Genomic DNA, 23208 nt, shown 5'->3' with positions numbered 1-23208 from the left:
CCTCAAGCTATACTGTTGGTAAATGCACAAATAGTAGCATGATGCAATAACAAGAATCATAATATAGAATGCAATCAAAATGTAAAGCTGTAAAGTCGCGTGTGAAGTGATTAATATAGCTGAACACGCTCTAATGAAACAGTCATTTCTATGATATTTGTAATGAAATGTAAAAATTGAAATGTGTAATGACTTATTTTTTTAAACAAATCATTTAAAATTAACATAAATTGCCTACATTATTTTGCTACATTATTTTGCTTGTTTTTATATTTGTAATAATAAATAAATAAAACTTTCAAGTGGCTTGATTTCATTTAATTTTAAATAACTTTTTACTATTAAAGGGTGACAACTTCAAAAAAGTGGTGAAGCTAAAGTTAACTTATGTATCTCTTAAAGATTTGTTGTTAGTTTATTTATTAAACTATTGACAAAAAGTTTTAAAAGAGCCAGCTAACTAGTGAGAGTAAAATGTTACAATGAAAATGTTATTAAACATTGTTACAAGAGAAACATTGTCAAAACATTGTAACATTTATTTGGGGATAGAAATGATGTTGCATCACAATGTTCTCTGTAAATTGCAAATCAATGTTATATGGATGTTTACACCAATATAACATTGACTTTTCTCAAGCACTAAAAATAACTTTCCTGTAACATTACTGGAACATTTGGTTAAAGGTGAAAATTATGTTGCACCGTGATGTTCCCTTTACATCGCAAGTCAATGGTATTGGATGTTTACACTCAAACATTCTAAAGTAACTTTCCTGTAATATTGTTGGGACATTCAACAACAATGTTCTTTAACGATGTTATGATTGTGTTAGCATAGTTTATTCCTTTAACATTTTATAGAATGTTACGATAATAATTTTGCACAGCATTCTGCAAAATATTACAGCGACATTGTTGTAACATAATACAATAATATAATATATATAACATATATAATATATAACATAATACAATGATATAATACATATATATAACATATATAATATATATAACATAATACAATAATGTAATGTATATAACATATATAATATATATAACATATATATAATATATATAACATAATACAATGATGATTCCCAAATGAAATTAGTAAAATTTTATGAAAACGTTTGCTTTGAACGTTATTTTAGTTTTTTGTTTATATATCAGCTTTTTTACTGCGTAACATTACATAACATTACATAACATAACATCTCAGTAATGTCAGTGTTAGTTGGGTAGCCGTCCATTTATGTTTATAAGATGTCGTTGATTATGGTTTGAGGGTGGTTAGTGTGTTTATGTACATATAGTCTGTTTGTTTGTTTGTTTGTTTCAATAACGAGTTTCAACTCTAAATTTCAACGAGGTTGTGAAATCTGAAGATTTTACAGCATAATAATTTTTTGTTTTTTCTATTTGTTGGGAGTTTCTTTTACATACTGTGAGTCCATCATCTCTGTGTAATCCGGTAAATGTTGTTAGCTCATTTGGTGATAGTGAAAGTAGATATACTCCGACTAGTTTACAGGATTCCGCTCCATCGAAACATTTCTACAAACTTTATTACAATATAAATTTGTGCGTTTTAGCGTAATTTTTGGGAAGTCTGAGGAAAAATAAATTAAGTTGACATACTTAATTTTATTGCAGGAATTGCTGAAGAGCAACCTGACTGAGCTTGAAAAACTCAAGTTCGTAAAACTAGATCACTTTATCCACATGGCTGACTTCTTCATCTACGCATCTAAAAATCTGCTGGGTAAACCCGCTATTACTGCAAATGCTGATATAGGTTAGTTTACTGGGAGACTTTTTGCTTTCTCTCAATATTCTTCTAGGTTGGTTATAGCTCAAAAAGAAGTCAAGGGTAAAACCCAGTATAAGAAACATCTTGCTTGAAATTCCGGTATCGTTTGTTGGCTCTTGCTTTTAACTTAGAATGTAAAGGCACCAACGATAGTTACTGTGACAATCTAGTCAGGTGCCCTGTCCTTGTTTTAGCTTTAGGAGAAGGTTGGGATCTTATTGATGTTAATAAGATGTTGACAGAAAAACTGTTCTATAGTCTCACAAGATATCAAAGTAATCTGAGCTGCTCTTCAAGAGTACACATGTGTCTTACCAACTACCAAGGTGAGAGGTCAACATAGGTGCATTATTGACTACTACGTTGGTAAATGAGTGACTTGAGGCTGGTTCTGACTATATTGCTATGTATTGGCAGCGTCCTCACAGTAATTATTCACTGATTATGTCCGCTGTAACCAGAGATGGGCACTTGAGTGAACATGATTGCTTGAGCAAGTCTTAAGGCTCAAATTAGAAATGAATCAAATGGAATTGATTCTCTAGTATCTTTTAATTACGGTAGAATGGAAATAACTCAGCACGTCCTAACAGTAAGAATTGAATTGAATCAGTTTTTTACTGTCATCATAGACAAATTTACTCGATTCTCCATTTTTCAATAAGCAAAAATAATAGAGTCAGCGCTTCTCCTTATTATTACTCTCAGTATCTCTATGATTAGTAATTTATTACCGATGAAAAATCCATCATAGACAGTGATATTCTATTTTACCAATCAGTTAATCATACGTGCAGTCCAGTATTGCCAGCCGCACGCGTTAAAAACTTTCGTAATCCTCGATATTACCACATATGTTTTATTTGTCGATAAAATGAAGGATTATTATTTATGTACCACGCAATGATATAGTATAGCTCTATGGTTTGCCTGTGCGCTGTCAACAAGTTTAGTTATGCTGCTTGAATCGTCATGCAAACGAATGTAACTGCATCTCATTCAAGCATCACGCCTCGTCCTACGCAGCTGTCTAAATTTATTACTCAGGACTTAGTGGTAAGTTGAAACTAGTTCACTGGTCTAATTGTTTTCAGTTTTGTGGTTTGTTGGCAAAATTTTCTTTCACTAGACAAGTATTTTCACTAGTTTAGGGATTGCATGAATTTATTCCATATTTAATAAATATATTTTATAGACTTACTAACAACATTCATTCTTTTTCACAGAATTATAATCATATTATAGATATGATGGACACTCCTGATGAGACTAGCGCTAGCAATGATGCCACCTTTTCTTCAGATGTAGCAGTGCCTGCAGTGGTAAGCAGTTTATCATTTATCCATTATTGTGCTATAATAAATATGAGATGAATGAAGGAGTCTAAATGTAGTAAATGAATTAGTAGAGAGATTTATATTATATTTTATTATTATTGCTCTATCCTACTCTTTTCATTTTTTTGTGTGTCTAAAACTATCTCAAACTATTTATTATCCAAATTATTGATTGTTGTTATTATAATATATTTATTTATTATTCACAACATTTATTTGTCATTTGACATTTGTTAATAGTGGTGGTTAATAAATAAACAATAGTCATTATAATGTAATAGATGCTAAAATTTTCTTTTACGAACAAATAATTGACTAAATTGATAATTAGATAATTTTTTTATAAACACGAGTAGAATGATTAATCAAATTAAATTAAGTGAGGTATACATAGATACGTATATACCTATACATATATATGTATATACATATATATGTATATACCTATACATACAGTATATACGTATATACCTTTTCATATATATGTATATACATACATGTATATATGTATATACATATGTATATATATATATATATATATTTGTGTGTGCACGCGTGCGGGCGCGTGTGGGTGCATGCATAAACATATGCAACTTAGTTCATATTGGCAATCCTTTGAAAGTGTGTGCATCAGATGGTGGACATGGTGGTATGTAATAATAGTTGCATAATGTATGAATTGGCAATAATTCGCCACACTATTTCAACTTGCTGCATGCAGTTTACCTACAATGCTTTTAATTTTTTTTCATCCACTAATAGCTTTTAATAACTTGTATTTGCTTTTAGAACTCATGAATGGGTGCCACATTCTGCTCAGTTAGTGGCACCTGTTGTCGTCAAGAAGCCAGAAGGGCACACAGTAGGCCTCTTCAACAAACTGAAGAAGAGAGCCTTTGCTCTGTCACCGTGTTATATTGGCTTAGAGAGTGAACTACTTAAATATCACGAGTCCGCTGCTACACATAAAAGTTATTTCTCCTGTATTATTCTATTTTGGTTGTTTGTATATGTCATCTGTCAGAAATTATTGCTTCAGCGGTTGTAGCTTTTGCTGTGGTAACTAAGAGCTATGTGTAGTGGTATGTTGACTAATCGGATGTGATATCATTCCAGTGGTAGTGATGGTGATAATCTGGTAGCTAATTTCTATAAATCAGAAATGTCTTGCTCTGGTGTTGTTCAATAATCATTCTAGACAAAACTGTCAAAAGCAGTTTGACTGCCATCACTGAAAACTTTTATATAGGTACCTGTATAGAGTGTCGGAGTAAACGCCAGAGGCAGAAGCCCAAGTTGGCTGAAATTACAGAAGATTCTATGCATTCCGCCTGCAACGAGTGGAGTGCCTATTTAATCTTGAGGGCATCATCATGCACCCCCTTAGATCGAAGACGACCCCCGAAACTTTAACAAGACTTATATTTTGTAAATGTAACCACCAAGTGCATTGAGAAACTGTCCTATGATATGTGATAAAATAAAACTGCAACAATCAATGTTTATTTTATTTCTTAAGATTCTTTTGCATAGGAGTTACCTAACAACATATGTGTGGGTGAGCAACTCCTATTCAGAGCAAAGGCTGAACAGTAACTATTGGACAGGTGGCAAATTGATAAAGAATTGCCTTTGTGTAAAGAACTGAACTGAGTTGATTCATTGGAAGTTAAGATAGCTAAAGAATGGAGAATTGGATACAGTGTTTTGCTTATTGAACTGAAATGCATCCATTCTTAGCCGATCTATGATGCAAAGGAATTGGGAATTGAATTGCTAACTTTTTGATGAAAATTGGATTGAATCAAGTATTTTTGTAAAATCATAAAAATATCCCTGACTGTAACTGATAGCATCGTGGACGAAACATGGATATGTTGGGAAAGTTTGCAGCTGCCAAACTTTCCCGATAGTCTACCTAGCGTCCATGACAATGCCGACAACAGCCTGTGGAATGTGCACCGCTTTGTCCATGACGATTGGCCATCGCAGATTGCTCAGTCTATATTTTTTCTATGCCAGTTGCTGCGGGGCTGGTACTTCATCATTTTCGTGACCGCATTTTATAATAAAAACGTTACACCTCGGACTATTTGCTCATGTAAACGCAGATGGGTTTGTGATAGTGTGAACATTATTATTACAGATGATCAATCAAATATTGTGTGATATTGCGTGATTATTGTATGGCAATACAGTATGAACCAGCCTTTACCAGTTCCATATCTAGTATACATACTTAATTAGCCGTAACTTCCTGTAAGAAAGCTTAGCTCTATGAAGGGCATTGTTCGTGTCTAGACGCTGGGGCTCGTTTTAGTTTGGATAGCTACCAGTTAGATGATTACCATAACAACTGTGTTTGTCACAGCAGTTTGTACATAGTTTTAGCTTGAAATTCCACTTCTTTCTTTGTTGTAATTTTTTTTATTGCCTATGCGTCTTACTATGAACCCTTTTAATACTAATATGAACATATCGGGGGAAATAACTGTGCCAAATAAACCAATCCCGACACTGCCCGACAGATTCACTTTTTGGTGGAACTTCCTAATATCTTTTTTATTGCTCATAAATTAGTGTCATAGCAACTAGCTATTGGCTTGAGTAATTACGCTACGGTCTGTACTGCTAGTTTAAAGCTAATATTTGTGCTTAGTACACATGTGCAAGCAGCACACATAATAAATGCTTTCATCTTTTATGCGAAAAAGTATACAAATTGTCTTCGCATAAAAATTGTTGCGCTTGCGAAAAGCAATTTTTTTGAACGCTGATATTGACTGGTTCAGCAGTGAAGAAAGTTTAAAGTCCGACATTGGTGTAGAAGAAAGTTAAAAACCAGAAGAAGCCAGAATGAGTCAAATGGAAAGCAACAGTCAGATCGCATCTATTAGTGGTGGGTGACCTAGAAGCTAACGATGCAACATAATTGTTGAAAAAGTTTTTTATTTTGGTTTCTGACAGTACTGCAAACATTGTTTGTTTATGCTACTTGTTTTCAAATATATATTTGTAACGTTTAATAAATTATGTTTATAAAACTTACAAATTTGCAGATTTATAGCAGCTACCATTTGACAATCCTAAGACCATTATGTAAACTGAGCTTCTGAAAAATAGAGGTTTATAACTTGTATTTTTTTGCTCATAAAAGTCAGTTTTTGCTGCAAACTGTAGCAAGAATATGAATTGGTTCAAATAAGCTTCTATCCAACATTTTAAGATTGAAAAATACATTCAAACTTATGACACTGAAAAGAGAATTCATAGCTGTAATTAGTTTGAGCTCATATTATAAGACTTTTATATGTTTACTCTAAAAATACATCAGCCTATAGAAGGATTTCTCAGCTTCATAATGCGTATTTATATAGCGCTCTACAACAATTTGAAGATAAGTTATATTAAATTTCTTGCAGGAATGTCCGAGGTTCAAATATTGCTACTAAATAGCTTCATATTTATAGCACTGAAGGCGTATACACATGGTAGCGAAAGGGCTAATATTGTTTTTATCAAAAATTTATAACTGTATCTACATTATTACGGAGTTAAATTACTAAACAAACAAAACCAATTATATATAAAATTTATCATAGCATGATACTCTTCAAGGTTCCTTCATAGATAACCCGCTTGTAAACTCAATTAATTGCCTCTAAAATGGAAAGCTTCAGTTTGCTGATTATCAGTGTTAACCGAAGGTTATAATCAACACCAACCTTGTTGTTCCTAGGATCACATGACACCCACATATTTGTCCTCAAAGAGCCTCTTGATGAACAGAAGTTACAGAGACTAGACTATCCAACAAATATGAACCAGGCTGAAAATGGTGAGCTTTAGTTCAAATCTTGGTTATAAAAAGTTGATTAAATGATAAACTACACATTTACAGAGCTTAAATAATACTGTAAAGGTTTTGTGCGACCTTCACTTTTTCTTCACTAGTACAAGACTCGGTGCATGAGTTTATACATATAATTCTGCTTAGTTCATAAGTTGTACAAGAATGATCAAGTAACAGGCAATGAACAGGCTCAGAACAGCTCTGTCCTTCTACACAAATGTTCGAGTTTATATAGCTAGTAAGCTCCGCTTCCGTTCTACTTGGCTGGACCTGGCACGGCTCGGCCCGACTCGGCTCGGTCTTGACTCGACAGGGCTCTGGCTTGGTTTGGCTTGGCTAATCTTAAGGGGACGCCATCCACCACACACTTCCCTCCATTGGCGACTAAGGTCTCCAATTTATGTCCTGAGGGAACACCAGTTGGGCCAGGGCTTCATGCTGGCGGGCTTCGTAGCGGAGGCGCTCCACCTCCTCCAGCAGTTGCTGGCACTTCCGGCCCTCCAAGTGTCCTTGCCGTAAAACCGTCTGCATTGTCCCGACAGCCTTCGTCCACTCCTGGGCTTCTTGTGCCAGCAACCAGGCTCGGCTGCGCTGTGTCTGCAGGAGGGTCTGGCTAGCTGGAGTCCGTCCCACTACCTCGGCCAGCGTGCCTGACCTGGCGGGATCGAAGGCCGTCTGGCTCCTCCTGGTCGAGGCCGGCGGACCCGGGCTGGGAGGCACAGCCGAGTCCTGGCCTGCTGGACTCTTCTTCGCGGGCTACGGCACCTCCTTCCTTTAGTATTGACAGTGCAGGCAGCCATCGTCAGAGATCCCCGCATGTTCCCCTGGCAAAACTGCTCTCAGGAGTCCTGGTCGACCAGATACACCACCGGCTTCACTCCTCCCTGCTGGTGAGTAGCGTGGTGTAATAGCGTTTGATCTGTCGACACGTACTGCCAGTCACAGGGGCACACAAACACGGCGTAGTGTTGTAGGACATGAAAGTGGATTCGCCAGGTGCTGGTTGTAAACTGGCAGATTCGGCAGCTCCCGTCCTTTACCTGTTCCTCCGCTCGTAAGACAGTCCGAGAAAACAGGTATTTGATAGTGCACACTATCGTCTTCTTCCGCGGCCTGGTTTCTTCTGGCTCTCTCAAGGGCATGCTTTCTCTAACGGTAACAGTCGGCGGAGAAGAGGACAACTCTGGTGAGGGGAGGCTGACTCGCCTCCTCTTAGTGCGCACAGCAGCCACCCGGCACTCCTCTTCAACCTCTTCTGGCATGGTCTCGTTGAGCAGATCCTCCACTCTCTCCTTGATTAGGGTTGCATCTAACAGCGCCTCTGCTCCTTCTCTGGTGATTTCTAGTAAGGCAGAGTCCGGTTGTCGTCATATCCAGCTCCGTGTCATCCTCCTTGTAGGCCACCACATTTGCCGGTGTTAGCCTATCCATTCCTTCTCCAGCTTCTTTCAAGCTAATTATGACCAAAGTCAGTAGGACCTGTAGTGATGTGTTGACTTCGCTATCCATCTTTTCCAGCGCTCTGATGTCGTCCAGGGAAAACGAGTGCTTTAAAAGGAAAGCCTTGGTTGCGTACGTGAGAGCCATCTTACAACCTTCTTGCGCGACCTCCGGACCGTTTTCCGACAATTCCATAAAATAACATACACCGTCTCCGTATTGTTCCAGCTTCCTAGTTGTCCGGGCTGGCCTCGGATTGTGCCGGGCCAAAGTTGATTGGATTGCAGGGTTGATGGGATCTGGTGTTGTAGTCTCTTCGGTCTCCACCAGTTTGCTTCAGGTTCTCCCGGAACTTTTTCCCGTTGGCCGGATTGATTCCCTTGGAACTCGGAGGGCGTCTTTGGCTTTCTCCTTCCTCCGGTCAAATTTTCTCCCGGAGTTATCTCCTGCCCTCGTTTTTCTGCAGCCTCTAGCAGCAACTTTTCCCAGCTGAGGGGCGGCATTATGGGTACAGGGTCTATTCTGACCTTCTCCTGCTTTCTCTCCAGCCTGCTGGGTTGAGCTCCTTTCATGTTAGGACCTCTCCTTGACTCCAGGGTGGCCGGGGCTTGCCCCATCTATTCTGGGCAAGCATGATAAATTTTCAGCCTTCCTTCGCTCTGAATGGAAGACTGGCCTGGCCATTCCACTAGATATGTGTGGTTCCCCAAGGCTTTCAGGACCTGGTATGGTCCCACGAACTTCACCTGCAGCTTGGGATCTTCTCCCCGTCTCCGGCGTTTATTCGTGAGCCATACCCAGTTGCTTGGGGCATACAGCGGTGGCTCCTTCCGGTCTTCCTGTCTCACCTCCATCTGACTTTGTCGTAGCACCTCGTGCACCATCTGTAGCCTTCGCTGCACCTTAAGGGCATGCTTGTGGGCAGAAAAGAACTCGGTCGGTGGTAGGTGGCTTACCAGCTGGTCCGGCAACCGCATCTCCCGTCCCAACATCAGCATGTTGGCTGTCTCTCCGGTTGCGGAGTGGGGGGTGCCTCGGTATGCCCTCATTAGCTGGGGGAGCAGCAGGTCCCACTCGTCCTTTCTCCAGGCCAGGAGTAGTGCCCTCAAGGAGTCGCTGAGTCCCCGGTTGTTCCGTACAACGATTCCGTTGGCTTGTGGGTGATAAGGAGTCGTATGGGTTTTCCCCACGTTCCAGAGTTGACACAGCTCGGCCATCAACTGGCTCTCAAACTGCGCCCCCTGGTCCATGTGGATCTGCTCAGGTAATCTCAGGGAGCAGAAGACCTGCTCATTCAGTGCGTTTGTGACCACCAGGACCATGGCGTCAGGTAGTGCCAGTGCGTCCTGCCATCGGGTGAAGTGGTTGGTGAAGACCAGCACCCACTTGTTCCCCTTAGGCGTGACCGAAAATGGCTCCACCAGATCCATAGCCACTTTCTGCCAGGGTCGTCTGGCGTAGAGCCTTCTTTCCCCTCCGGCCGCTTTTGCCCCTCCATGCTTTGCAACCTGGCACACCTCACAACTCTTGATGAGCCGTCTGACTGTGGCCGTCAGTCTGGGCCAGTACAAAGTCAGCTGGAGGCGGCTTATTGTTCTTCTCACTCCAAAGTGAGCCATGGCATGCGTTTGCCACACCGTGGTTCTCCGCATGGCTGGGGAGCAGATGGCGCACCATCTGGCGGGACCCTTCGCGGCAAAATGGGACCATTATTATTATAATACTATTATAATAATAATAGTATTATAACTATTATTATAGTGTGCCATCTTGTCGTATGCGCAAAGAGCCTTGCATGGGATGCAGGATATCCAGCTCTCTGCTTCCGACTTCCAGGTGTTCCGCTGGCACCTCTTCTCCTGTGGCGATGGCACGATACATGATAGCCACTGGTCTTTGTTCGGTGGCCTGTGTCTTTGCCAGCTCGCCCTTTGGTCCTGTCATCCCTAGTGTGGCCGAAGCCCCTTGGAGGAACTTCCGGCAACCAGGTTCAATCTCGCCACTGTTGGAGCGGGAGTCCCGTGCAAGTTGCCGGCCAGCCCCCCGGGGTATGCGACGTTGCCCAGAATTGATTCCGCCCTGTCGAGAGCAGGAGTTCTATCCAGGCAACTGGTCGGTACCCATGCGGCTAACGGCCCTTGTTCTCTTGCCAACTCCTTCCATGAGAGGCCACCATCCCTCTGCTCAATGCTTGCGCATTGCCGGCAGTCCTCGCAGGTTTGCCTGCTCAACCCATCTGCGTTCCCATGGCGAGTCCCTGACTGATGCTCCAGGACATAGCAGAACTCAGCCAGGATCTCTAGCCACAGGGCTACCTGGTTCGAGGGTTCTCTCCTCCTGAATAGCCACCGGAGTGACGCATGGTCCGTCCATAGGAGGAACTCCTGGCCATACAAATACGGCCGAAAGTGCTTAACTGCCTTTACTATGTGGCCCAGGTAGCAGACCCGGGATTGCCATAATTTGCACTTGGACGGCTTTAACTTCAGTCCGGCCTTGTGGAGTCTCTGGAAGACCTCCTCCAGCCGATGCAGATGCGTATCAAAGTCTGGGGCGATGACTATAATATCATCCAGATATAGTAGCAGCGTTCCCCAGTAGAGGCCGTGTAGAACGCGTTCCATAAGTCTTTGGAAGGTGGCGGGGGTGAACGTCAGTCCAAAAAAGGCAATACCTTTCATTTCCATAATTCAGACCGTGTCGAGAAGGCCGACTTCTCCTGCGCCTCTGCATCCAGGGGTACCTGCCAGTACCCAATCACCAGCTCGAACGTGCTAAAATAGCGGCTGCCGAACAGGGCGTCCAGGCTGTCATCGATCCTGGGTAGAAGGTAAGAGTCCTGCTAGGTGACAGCAATTAGACACCGGTAGTCGATGCGGAAGCGCCACTTCCCATCCTTCTTCCGGACCAACACCACGGGGGAGCTCCAAGCTCCTTTGGCTGGCTCGATAAGCCCCCGCTTGAGCAGATCCTGGACCTGACTTTCGGCCTCGGCCTCCTTCTCGGGCTCGAAATTGTGGGGGGGGGGGAGTGTCCGGATTGGCGGGTCCCCTCCTTAAGTAGAATGGAATGTTCCACCCCGGAAGTCCTTCCTACTTCGTCGTCACCGGTACTGAACACGGTGGCATATCGACTCAGCAAGGAAGCCAACCTCACCGTTTGACCCGTCCTTTCACAGTTCAGCCGGGCTGCCTGGAACAACTCCTCAAGGTGAGCCGGCACTCCGTTGATTGAAGTCAGACTGGCGTCACACAGTAAGGGATCCTCCTCTTCGACCTGCGGGGTCTCCACTCCCGTATAGGTGCCGATAGTGGCTCCGGACCGCAAAATCAATGGCCGCTCCGTAGCATTCATGCAGCAAGTGATGACCTGTCTTTTGGGTCCCGGCTGATTTAGGCTACTTGCTACCAAAGGTCCGTCGGGAAATCTTTCGATCAGTCCCATGGAGCAGTAATTTCGCGTGGTGATGCGACATTGTATTGCCATATCTGTCCAGGCGAGAACCACTACCCCTCTTATCACCTGTACTTTGCTCTGTAGCAGCCACCCATGTCGATCCGTGCAGACTAGCTGTCTGCCATCCACTCAGACCACCGGTTGCTCAAATTCAAGAGAACATTGATGGGCCATGAATAATGGGATTTCGAGTATGGCATCCTTGCTCAGACGGCTAACCACAAAGACTTCCTCTGTCTTTACATCCCTCGGGCGGATGATCAAATGGATTATCCTGTAGAAGGGGAGCCATGTTCTGTCAGCCAATAGTCTGTGGCTGTCACTCTCCTTGAATTGGTCCTGTACGGCTCCTGGCAATTGGTCAAAGACCTGCTTATTGATCAGGTTTGTGGTGCATCCTGTGTCTAAAAGAAACTGAATGGGCCGCCCATCCACCCTTCCTGGGAGGAAATAGCTGGTGGAGTGAGGTCGGCTGAGAACTTGTGCCCCAGTGGTGCCTTCTAAGACATCTTCCGATAGGCCTGGGAGCCTTCCTTTCCATGGTGGGGCGGGGTCGGTCCCTCGGGCCGTCCCACGTCCAGGATAGACCCGCGGCTCCTGTGATTGCCATCCCTAAGGCAGAGAAGGGGTCGACCCTGCCGCCTTTAAGGCAGGCTTCCGACCATCAGGTCCAGTGGGGGTGGTTCTCACTGTCTGGATTGGAGGGATTTGGGAGTCACCCTCCTTTGTTTTGGGCTACGTCCCTGCCGTTTGCACAGAGGGGCGTAGGCGGTATCCGAGACAGTGGGAATGTCCAGACTGGCCTCACTCAAAGACTGGTAGTAGTTTCGTGTCGCCACAGGCCTTTCCTGTGCACAAATTTTCCTCAGCCTAGTATTTGCTGGTTGAGACCAACCGTCGGCTGTTACTGAATCCCATGTAGTCATATTGTGTTTCCGAGGTGGTTTGGCCTTGACACAGGCAGTAGCCGGAGCTACTGCAGTGACCGTTCTTCGTTTCCCGAAGCCAGTTTGGTGTATCGAGGTCAATTCTCCCGTATGTGCCCCGGTCGCCCACATCTCCAGCAAAGGGTAGCTGGCTGGCTCCTCCTCTTTGTTGGAGTTCGAACCTGCTCCTGGAGCCATTCCACCTTGTCTGTGAGAGTTTGGACCAGCCGGCCTAGTCGTCCTATAACATCGGTTTCGGCCGAGTTCACCTGGTTGGAGGCTCCTCCCTCCAGTGTTCGTACCGAAAATCCGGTGGATTTACGCTTCCCTCCTTGGGTTTGGAGGTAGTCGTTCTCGGCCCATACAGCGTCAGCCAGCGTGGGTGTATGTATGGCCAACAGAGGTCGCTGCAGGGCAGGGTCCCTTAGTGAGCTGCAGAAGGTCTCCATAGCCGTACTATTTTGGTGTTGATTTGTCAGGTCCCGGTATGCAATGCGTACCAACCTCTCAACCCCCATAGCATGCTCCTAAAGTGTTGTCCCTTCCTCTTGCCTAAGGGCGTTAAGCTGGCTTAACGCCTGCCTAGCAAATAGCCCGAATCTTGCTCGGAGGGCATTGAAAATGGTCTCCGGGCCCTCGGCCCGTTCGCAGTCCTCGGCCTGTTTGCCCAGTGCTTTTCGGAGGTGCAATAGGGTTGCTCCTCTCGTCCACTGGTTGGCGTCAGCTACCTCCGTTAAGCGAGCAATGAAATACTCCACATCTTCTTTTCCAGTGTACTGGGAGTCCTAAAACGTGGTGCTGGTTCCTGAGCCCTTGGGATCAGTAGCACCCGTTCTAGTGCCTCGACTAGTCGGTCGGGTCTCGGATCAGCACTTTTTGCACTCCTATCGGCCATGTCTGGCTTTCAGTAGGTTTCTGCTCTCTTCTCAGAGCAGTGCCTCTACTGTATCCATGGCCGTTGGCTTCTTTCCGGCTTTCTTCCTGTAGGAAGTTCTTTTAGTAGGAGCTCGCTGTCTCTTCGGTAAGTCCTGCCGGAGCCTTTAGTAGGTTTCTGTTCCTGGAGCAGTACATCTACTGGGTCCGATACTGCAGGCTTTCCACAGCTCTCTCTGGGTTTCTTTCCGTAGGAAGTTTTTCTAGTAGGAGCACGCTGTCTCCTCAGATAAGTCCTGTCGGAGCCTTTATTAGGTTTCTGCTCCTAGAGCAGTGCATCTACTGGGTCCGATACCGCAGGGCTTTTCACAGCTCTATCTAAGTTTTTTCTGTTGTCAGGAAGTTCTTCCAATAGGAGCAGTGTCGCCGTTTTTCAGGCAGCTCAGTTTATCCAGAATCCAGTGATCCTCCCAGTGTCTAGTGATCATGATGCGAGTCCTGTGGTGGAGTTCTTGGGATCGTCAGTGATCCCACTGCTGCCACCAGTGTAAAGGTTTTGTGGGGCCTTCACTTTTCCTCCACTAGTACAAAACTCGGTGCTTGAGTTTATACATATATTTCTGCTTAGTTCATAAGTTGTACAAGAATGATCAAGCAACAGGCAATGAACAGGCCCAGAACAGCCCTGCCCTTTTACACAAATGCTCGAGCTTATATAGCTAGTAAGCTCCACCTCCATTCTACTTGGCTGAACCCGGTACGGCTCGGCACGTCTCGGCTCGGTCTTGACTCGGCACAGCTCTGGCTTGGCTGGGCTTGGCTTGGCTAATCGTAAGGGGACTCCATCCGCCACAATACCAAATTTATTCCTATAATTTTTATCTCAGTTATTTTATCTGCCTATGGTTCTCACATTATGACAGCCCTTTTAGTAGTTGCAAAACCTCCAACAAGATAGTTAGGAGAGGTGATAACACGGTAAGTGATAAAAACAAGGCTGACCCACAACATACACTAGTTTAGGATTAACACAAGAGTATCATAGCGTAAAGGAAGCAGGAAAGACTCTTTTACGGTGCACAACACCAATCTCGATCAACTGCATAGTTCTAATTAAGGTACATATATGTTCATATATATATACATATATATATATATATATATATATATATATATATATATATATATATATATAGTATATGTACACGTATATGTATATATGTATATGTACACGTATGTGTATATATATATGTACACGTATATGTATATATATATGTATATATACATATATATATATTTATTTATACGTATATTTATACATATATATATATATATATGTATATTTATACATATATACATTTATACATGTATAACATAAAACCTCTAATTGAACGCCATGGCGATCTATTTTTCACCCCTTTCTCTATGGTGGCAGCCAATTGGAGACGGCATTCAAATAGAGGCTGGCGGTGTATTTTTCAAATGGTTTGTCAGAATTTTGGAAAGATAGACTTAGCCCTATTGCGGGGGAAGCGAATGTCCCCTATATTTTGCTCTGTTTTTTCTGATGGAGCGATATTAAATCTTTTAGATGCAATTAATCTGCTAAATTCCCTCCAACTTTTCAAAGATCTCTTAATAAATATGCATTTAGAAACCAAGAAATATCTCTACTGGCTGATATCTATTGCTTGAAATTGACCTGCGTTGATATTATAGCCTTGGTCCTTCTTTGCAATTTGTCGGCAATTTCAATTCTTAATTCATTCTAAATATGAAGACATATTTTTCTTTTACATTTACCAATGTTGCATAAAAGCTCATTGCAATTATTTACATGTTTGTTACATTTGCATCAAAAACTAGTTTTTTGTTTGCAATAGAGGAGTAATTACGAGCGTCGATCAATTGTATCATCAGGTTGCCAATTATCAGATGCTATCAAATAATACGCTATGAATTTGAAAATTTATAAGTTATGTAATGATCGTCTACCAAATGCTAAAAATGTATATTCATGAAAAAGTGGCATAAACGAACCATGCTTATATTACTTGCAGAAACAAAAATTAACGCTTTTAAAACAAAACGAATTTCATCATTTGCTTGGATATCTGCATTCTGATTGTTGCTTTCAATGGAACAAACATTTTTTAGTTGTCCAAAACCTTCCACAATATCCTCTGACTTCAAATCTTTTTCTGCACTGCTGAACTAATTGATATTAGCGTCCAAATAATTTTTGGCAGAGCAAAACTTTTACGCGTTGCATTTAGCACAATTGCGATGTGTGAAGGTTTGACTCGCTAAACATATCCTTTGGCCCAAAACTTGCAATCTGTTTTTATATGCATGTACATCGAAGTAATGAGACCGCGGTTAATCAAAGAACTACAATTTGCCTGAGACGGCTAGTAATTATTTCCAAGGCGTTGCTTTCAAAGTTTGTTTACCATCATAAATTTAAACCGTTTTGTATATATGTAGGCTAATTCGAAGTAGAAAGACCGCGTTAAAAAGAAACTACTATCAGCCTGAGACAGTTAATAATTATTTCTATGGCGTTGCTTTTAAAGTTCATCTACTTTCATAAATTTAAACCGTTTTTATAGATGTACTTCAAAGTACCGAAACCGCATTAAACAAAGAACTACTATCAGTTTGAGACCCATTATTGATTATTCTTATGGTGATGCTTTCAAAATTTTAACAACAAAAAAGCGAAGAGCTTTGGAGTTGGACAAGGGGAAAATTGATTATTATTAATGTAAACGATTCATTATTAATACGATTTTGTTGACATTTTTCTGCTAGTGACTTGAAATTATGGGTTCATAAAGATCAAAGATAGTCAAAGTGGCTGTCAAATGGAGATGGTGTTCAAATAGTGGGGGGCGCTCTATTTTTCAACCCTTTTTTCATGGTGAAAATCAAATAGAGGTGACGTTCAATTAGAAGGTTTGTATATATTTATACGAATACATTTATATATAAACATTTCTATAAAAATATATGTTTATAAATGTAAGTATATTTATATAAATACATATGTTTATTATATAAATATATATTCATATATATAATAGAGACAGTATTTGCAGTCTCTTAAGTAAAAGTGCTCAATAATAAAATATTGCAATGTAAATAGGCAATAATTTTGGATTATATCGCGATGACGGCCTTGGAATAACCAACAAAACATCAAGAGAAGCGGGAAAAAATTAAGAAAAAACTCTGTTCTATCTTTCTTAAAAATGGACTGCATCTAACCGTACCCACAAACAAAAAGGTGATGAATCTCTTGGATGTAAGCCTCAACCTAACAACAGGTATACACAGAATCTACCACAAGCCTAATACACATCCACATTATGTACATACCAAGTCTAACCATCCACCTAGAGTAACTAGGTATAAACAAGAGACTCACTGACTTATCGTCAGACCACACTACATTCATTGCCGAAACAGACATATACCAGCAAGCACTCTATTAAAATAGACATAATTACAACCTCAACCTGATCGGTTGTCTCAACCTGACCGGTTGTCTCAACCTGACCAGAAGATTAATGCAGAGTAACAACAAAAAGACCAGGCGAAGAAAAGTATTATGGTATAATCCACTTTTCTACAAGAATCTAGCAACTAACATCGGTAAGACACTTTTCTATATTCTAGACATAGAGTCCCTTAAATCTCATATTTCCGTGACCAAACACGAGCGAAGCAATTGTTTGGGAGCTTGATGATAAATGCATATGCGCACACAACTCCCGAAAAATTATCTTTCAACCGCCGTAACCAAACCCTTGTACCGAAATCCCATCAAAAAATTTAACCATTTTTGTGTAGAGTCGTTTAAGTATAATAATAATACAAAACACATGTAAACCTACTTAAATATGTTACCAAGTTTTTGAAAAGTTGAGACAATATCCTAAAACTTACCCATCTGATCGGATAATACATAAATAGACAGATTAATTTGGCCTAAAATTGCCATTGAAATCTGACAAGCCTTTTTTAATCAAAATTAAGACTGGCAAACAAAACTCCAATAAAGCCATGCGACAGATAGTAGAACTATTAAACCGTGCGCATTTCACGAGAAAAACGTGCACATTTCACCAGTCTATGGCATTGTCTAATTGCCAAAGGTTTCTGTAATAAACGTAGAAGTACTGAAAAGTAATCGTTTCTCTTTTGCCGATTCTACCGTACTCTGACATTTTTGACACTCATAATGAGTACTTTGGTATTCTAACCGATGTCTAAAGCAGTAAAAGTAAAGGAAATGACGATGATATTTTTCTAACGATTCTTATAAGATTATCACAATATTTAATTGTAAGAATAATTATTTGATTTTATAAGATTATTATAAGATTTAGTTATAAGAATAATCATTCAAATTTACAAGATCGAAGTATATAGTGACCGATGGTGTGCAATATGTTAAAATCTAAATATCAGCTAAAATCTGTTTAGATTTTTAAATTCAGCATAATTTTTTAGATACAAATACAGAAATCTAGATAAATATTACAACTTCTTGATATTGGTTGCTATGACCAATGATATACAGCCCCCCAGCCTGTGTATATTACACAGCAGCTTGCCATTTCACTTCTAATATTGCATTTCTCCTATTGCAGGAAAGACATATAAACATATAATTTTTTCCTTTCATTATTGCTGCTTGTTGTACATAATAACACCCAGTACATTACAGCTACCATTGCAGTTCTCCTATTGCACTGCAGTGCCATTTGACTGCTAATATTGCATTTCTCAACCAGCAGTACCCTTTCTTTTTCCATTTTCACTTTGGTCATGGGCTGTATGACAGGGGAATTTCTAGTCTACATAAAATTTTCAATAGAAACTCAGTTAAAATTAGCTACAATTGCATGAATAATGTGAACAATATCATCAATGCTCCCAACACTAAACTACTGCAGCGCCATAATAATACGCCAATGGATACAGAATCAAGAGACTGCAACTGTCTAGATAGTAGTAGCTGACCACTGCAAGGAAAGTACTTGGGCAAGTCTATTGTATACAGAACAGCAGTCACCACCGAGAATAGCTTACCAGATGAGCATTACATAGGTTTGACGGATATTCCATTACATAGGTTTAACGGATATTCCATTACATAGGTTTGACGGATATTCCATTACATAGGTTTAACGGATACTCCATTACATAGGTTTAACGGATATTCCATTTAAACAACGATATCACAACCATGTCAACCTTTAGAAACGAGTGCAAAAGATCAAGCACTGAGCTAAGTAAGCATATATGGACATCGAAGGACAAAAACATAAATTGTAACATCAGGTGGGAGATAGTGAGAAAAACAATATTGTATATTAAGACAACAGGCAGATGTAACCTATGTCTATACGAAAAATTCTACATCATATGCAGACCTGAAACAAACCGCTACTTTGAAAAAAAACTGTGAGCTTGTATCAACATGTAGACATGCTGGCAGATTCCATTTGAGTAATTTAAAACTTAACTTTTAACACCTAAGTTGTTGAGCTTTGTCCCATTACTTTGTACATCATTGCATTGCTTGCTAATTTTAATCCTTCGTATCAGCGACGCTTTCAGGTATTTTAACAACTATGCTTTTATTTCAACTTATATATATACACAAAGCTTTTAGTGTTAGCAATTTTATCTGATGATTATTGCTTTGCAATATGAAACTACTAGTAATAAAATTGTTTTAAACTGAACTTTAACTTTCATCTTACTTAATTTTGTATTTATATATAATTATACATATTATACACACACATGTGTCAAATTAGTATCGTATTGATATTTGACACCTGATGTCAAATTGTTTATCAAAGTACATCATCATCTGAGAGCTTAAGGGTGCGCAACACAGTGCGAAGCTAAAACTATAGTAAGCTTGAAGCATACAGTGTGCTTAGCTTTCAGCTACTGAAAGCTATCTTTCAGCTATCCTCTCATCAGGCTGAACTCTAAAAGGTGAACTCTAAAAGGTGAACTCTTTTGCAGTATAAATTTATGTAGACTTACAATTGTGACTTCGCAGTCTTTCAACTGTATCAGCAAGTTGGCAGTAACACAATACAAAAATGGTACCACTTTTCTATCTCGCATCAGCAAAACTTACCCATTTATATCGACTTCAATATTGCTACATTACTACATTTAATGACTTGACTTCTTTTATAAACATTATCATAGTAAACCTCCTATATAGAAGTGTGATTCTTTGATGTTTCAGTCTAATGTTGCTCAAAATAACTTGCATCTGATTAAAAACATTCCTTGATATTTTGTAGGAATGATCTACACTATGGGATATGTATTTAAATTCAAAGTTAGCAATCCATGCTTAACTGTTAAGACCTACCATCATCACTGCTCTCCAGTCCGTGCACACAGACAAGACAATTACACCATTCTTAACCTGGGTTGGACTAAGGAAGAAGTTCACAGCGGAATATCATATCCACAACTATTATAGTATATACTTTGACTATTCTGTAAAATCTAGGTTTAATCTCCTGTCTCAGCATCTATTTTGGGAATGTTTAACAAATACAGTAGGCCCTTCGACAATGTAAATAATCCATTCCAGGAACATTTACGTCATAGGAAATTTACATTATAAAAACAGTAAATTACATGTAACTTGCTTAATCCCTTCCAAGATCTTTTCAACCTTACCTCTTCAACCAAACAAAAAAGAAAAACTTGACTTTACTCTTCTAATTTGTAGGCCATAACTGCAGTATTATTGGTTTGCATCGACACATTTTCTCCTTTTTCTGATCAATCTCACTGGTTTTATAGACCATGATTGCGAAGATTTTTACAGTAAGTTGATTGGGAACGCACATCTTCGACGTCCATTTTCAACGACTTGCTTCTTTTTTAAACAGCTAAGTCGATTCTGCAAATTAAACTTAATAACAAATATTTTATACATCTACAATAAAGCAAAACAACAAAATATTTTTTACGATAAAAAGCGGTACTACCTGTTCATAATCTTCTGTACACAGCGGGTCAAGGTTAGGATAAAAATAAAACTGTTGATGCTATTCCAACTCATCAGACTCAGATTAGTAGATTGATGCTGTAACACCTGCACCGATCAATCGTCTTTGTATTTATGAACAATTGCGCAGCAACTGTTCTTTGTTTTGTCGACACCTGATGATCTATCACAACAAACTAGAATGGCATGAACATTGTATATATAATAAATATAACTTTATACGCACGTTGTTTGTCTCTCAAAATCGCAATGAGATTGAGTAACATTCAAATCAAATTTGATAGCTCATCTGACTTGACACTTCACGTTATATCGAACCTTTTACGTAGTAGAAAACAAAAATTTCCCATAAATTCTCTGCGTTGTCTGGAATTTACACTATAGCAAGTATACGTTATAGAAGCGTCTACTGTATCTGCAAAGAATTGAGTTTTATTGTCTGTTATTTATTCTGTCCTGATTTATATTATCATTATCAATATTGTTGGTCTATTTGAAGAATAATTTGTGTATTACATGCTGTTTTTTTGTTATGTGATAAATACATTCTCTCGCTTAAAGTATAAGTATGTAACAAAATTATAATATACAACTCAAACAAACACTCTAACCCAGGGGTGGGCAACATGGTTTTTTAGGGTCACTTTTCAATATTTGAACAACACTTGGGACAAGCAACCCAAAATAAGGTAATCTAATGGAAAATTGTGTGTCGAGTTGAGGAGCCTAAAAAAACATTGTAATATGAGTAATTACATTTCTTGCAAACAATAAATACAAACTTTTATTAGCATGAATCTGTAATATTGGAACGAGAAATTGAGACAAAAAAATAAAGTGCAGGTCGGATAATTAGGTTAGAGTCTAACCTATCAAGCTTGGTTGAATTTTAACAAGGATACCTTAAATAATTATAAAATGGTAATTATGGCTGCTTAAATAAGAATTGATTCTGACACTTGTAAACAGCAATGAGTATAATGCAGCGATGAAATTTACAAATACAGTGCGAGCTGAATTAAAATATTCTAAATAAATCACTGCATGTCATGTACTGTAGTGTTGTTTGCACTAGCTAGAAATATTAATGGCTGTTGAGAAGCCTTGGCCCTTTGTGCTTTAAACATAAACTTGCTTAAAGTTATTGAATGTGTTAAGAAACTTTTAAAAGCCATAGTGATATAGTTTTTTAATTTTGAAATTTGAAACAAATTTTGAATCCATTAAAATTTGTATACAAACATTCAATACAAACATTTCTTATGAATTTTTTTATTTATTTTAAAATCTGTTTCTGTGTGTGGATAAAAGTCCTCGAGAGGAGTATATAGTTCACTAAAGCAAATCAGTCAAGAGTGATCTCTCTGATAAATAAATGTTGCTTTCTCTAAAAAGTTTGCTCGCGTGTCGATACAACGATAATGTGACCCTAGCCTGTTGGAACTTATGTTCCTAAACCAATGGGTAACAAGGTATTGAAAGTATCATCCAATGAAATATTAGTATGAACATAGTTTAGCTTTCCTTAGTTACATTATTACTGGGTTTTCATGCTTCGAATAAATTCGAAGTTTCTTCCACTTTGAATTATAAAAACGATATAACTCGAACGGGTTAGACGCCATTTCACTTTGCTAAATTTACGCGATGGCATTCGCATTGAAGCTACTATTCAATGTCACAGAAATGCTCATGACGGATGAATTCGTATCATCAAAACCTGACAAAACTTTCCCTTGTGAAGGTAACAAAAATTTTGCGCATTTTATCACACTACCATGCGGGCATACTTTAACTATTCTTTTCAATGATAAGCTGCTCATACGACAATGATGAGATAATTTCCTTTTAATATATTTTATTACTTTATTCATTAAATGTCTGAACTTACCGATTGTAAAGAATTCCGCTGCACTGGTGCCAACCTCTTCCTAGGCTTAACTCTTCTAACACAGAAAAGTGTTTTCTTTACTAAAAACAATTGTTATTCATGCGACCTTTGAAGTAATAACTGTATAGGATACAAAGATACAACCAGACCGCTAATCATGTTTATGTTAAGCTAGCCAGAAAAGAAATTCTTTTTCAATTTACTAACTAATAATAATTAGGCAAGAAATAAACGCACAGTAGAAAGGAGTTATAGAACTATGTGGAGTGTAATGTAAATACTACCAGCGTTTTATTGGAACTGCCTTGCAATTCTCTTACAAACATGCATTAGCTGACCCCATAAAAATATTTTCAAACTTGTTCCTAAACTATCTCAGTTTGTTAAACAAAGTGAAAATTAGCAACAAATATATTGCGACAGTTTAAAAAATTTATTTGACTCAGATGCACTACAAAGCGCCTATCATCTTTTTGGGACTTGATAATTTCATATAAATATTGTCTACTAATACCATAGATACACCCTCTTTCAGTTATGCACTCTGAGATGGCGC

At 39.6% G+C, this 23208-nt stretch overlaps 1 protein-coding gene across 1 annotated transcript; it reads left to right on the top strand.

Moving 5' to 3' along the window:
* Nucleotides 1-1669: 1669 nt before the first annotated feature.
* Nucleotides 1670-21202, top strand: LOC137408674 (uncharacterized). Its single transcript, XM_068095258.1, has 4 exons — nucleotides 1670-1798; nucleotides 2008-2139; nucleotides 6890-6988; nucleotides 20040-21202. The coding sequence occupies exons 1-4, from the start codon at nucleotides 1726-1728 to the stop codon at nucleotides 20222-20224; spliced, it is 489 nt and encodes a 162-aa protein (XP_067951359.1). The 5' UTR covers nucleotides 1670-1725; the 3' UTR covers nucleotides 20225-21202.
* The last annotated feature ends 2006 nt before the right edge of the window (nucleotides 21203-23208 follow it).

The sequence above is a fragment of the Watersipora subatra genome, chromosome 11 (assembly GCF_963576615.1).
Source record: "Watersipora subatra chromosome 11, tzWatSuba1.1, whole genome shotgun sequence".
Lineage (NCBI taxonomy): Eukaryota > Metazoa > Bryozoa > Gymnolaemata > Cheilostomatida > Watersiporidae > Watersipora > Watersipora subatra.
This window is presented reverse-complemented; position numbering and strand designations above follow the sequence as displayed.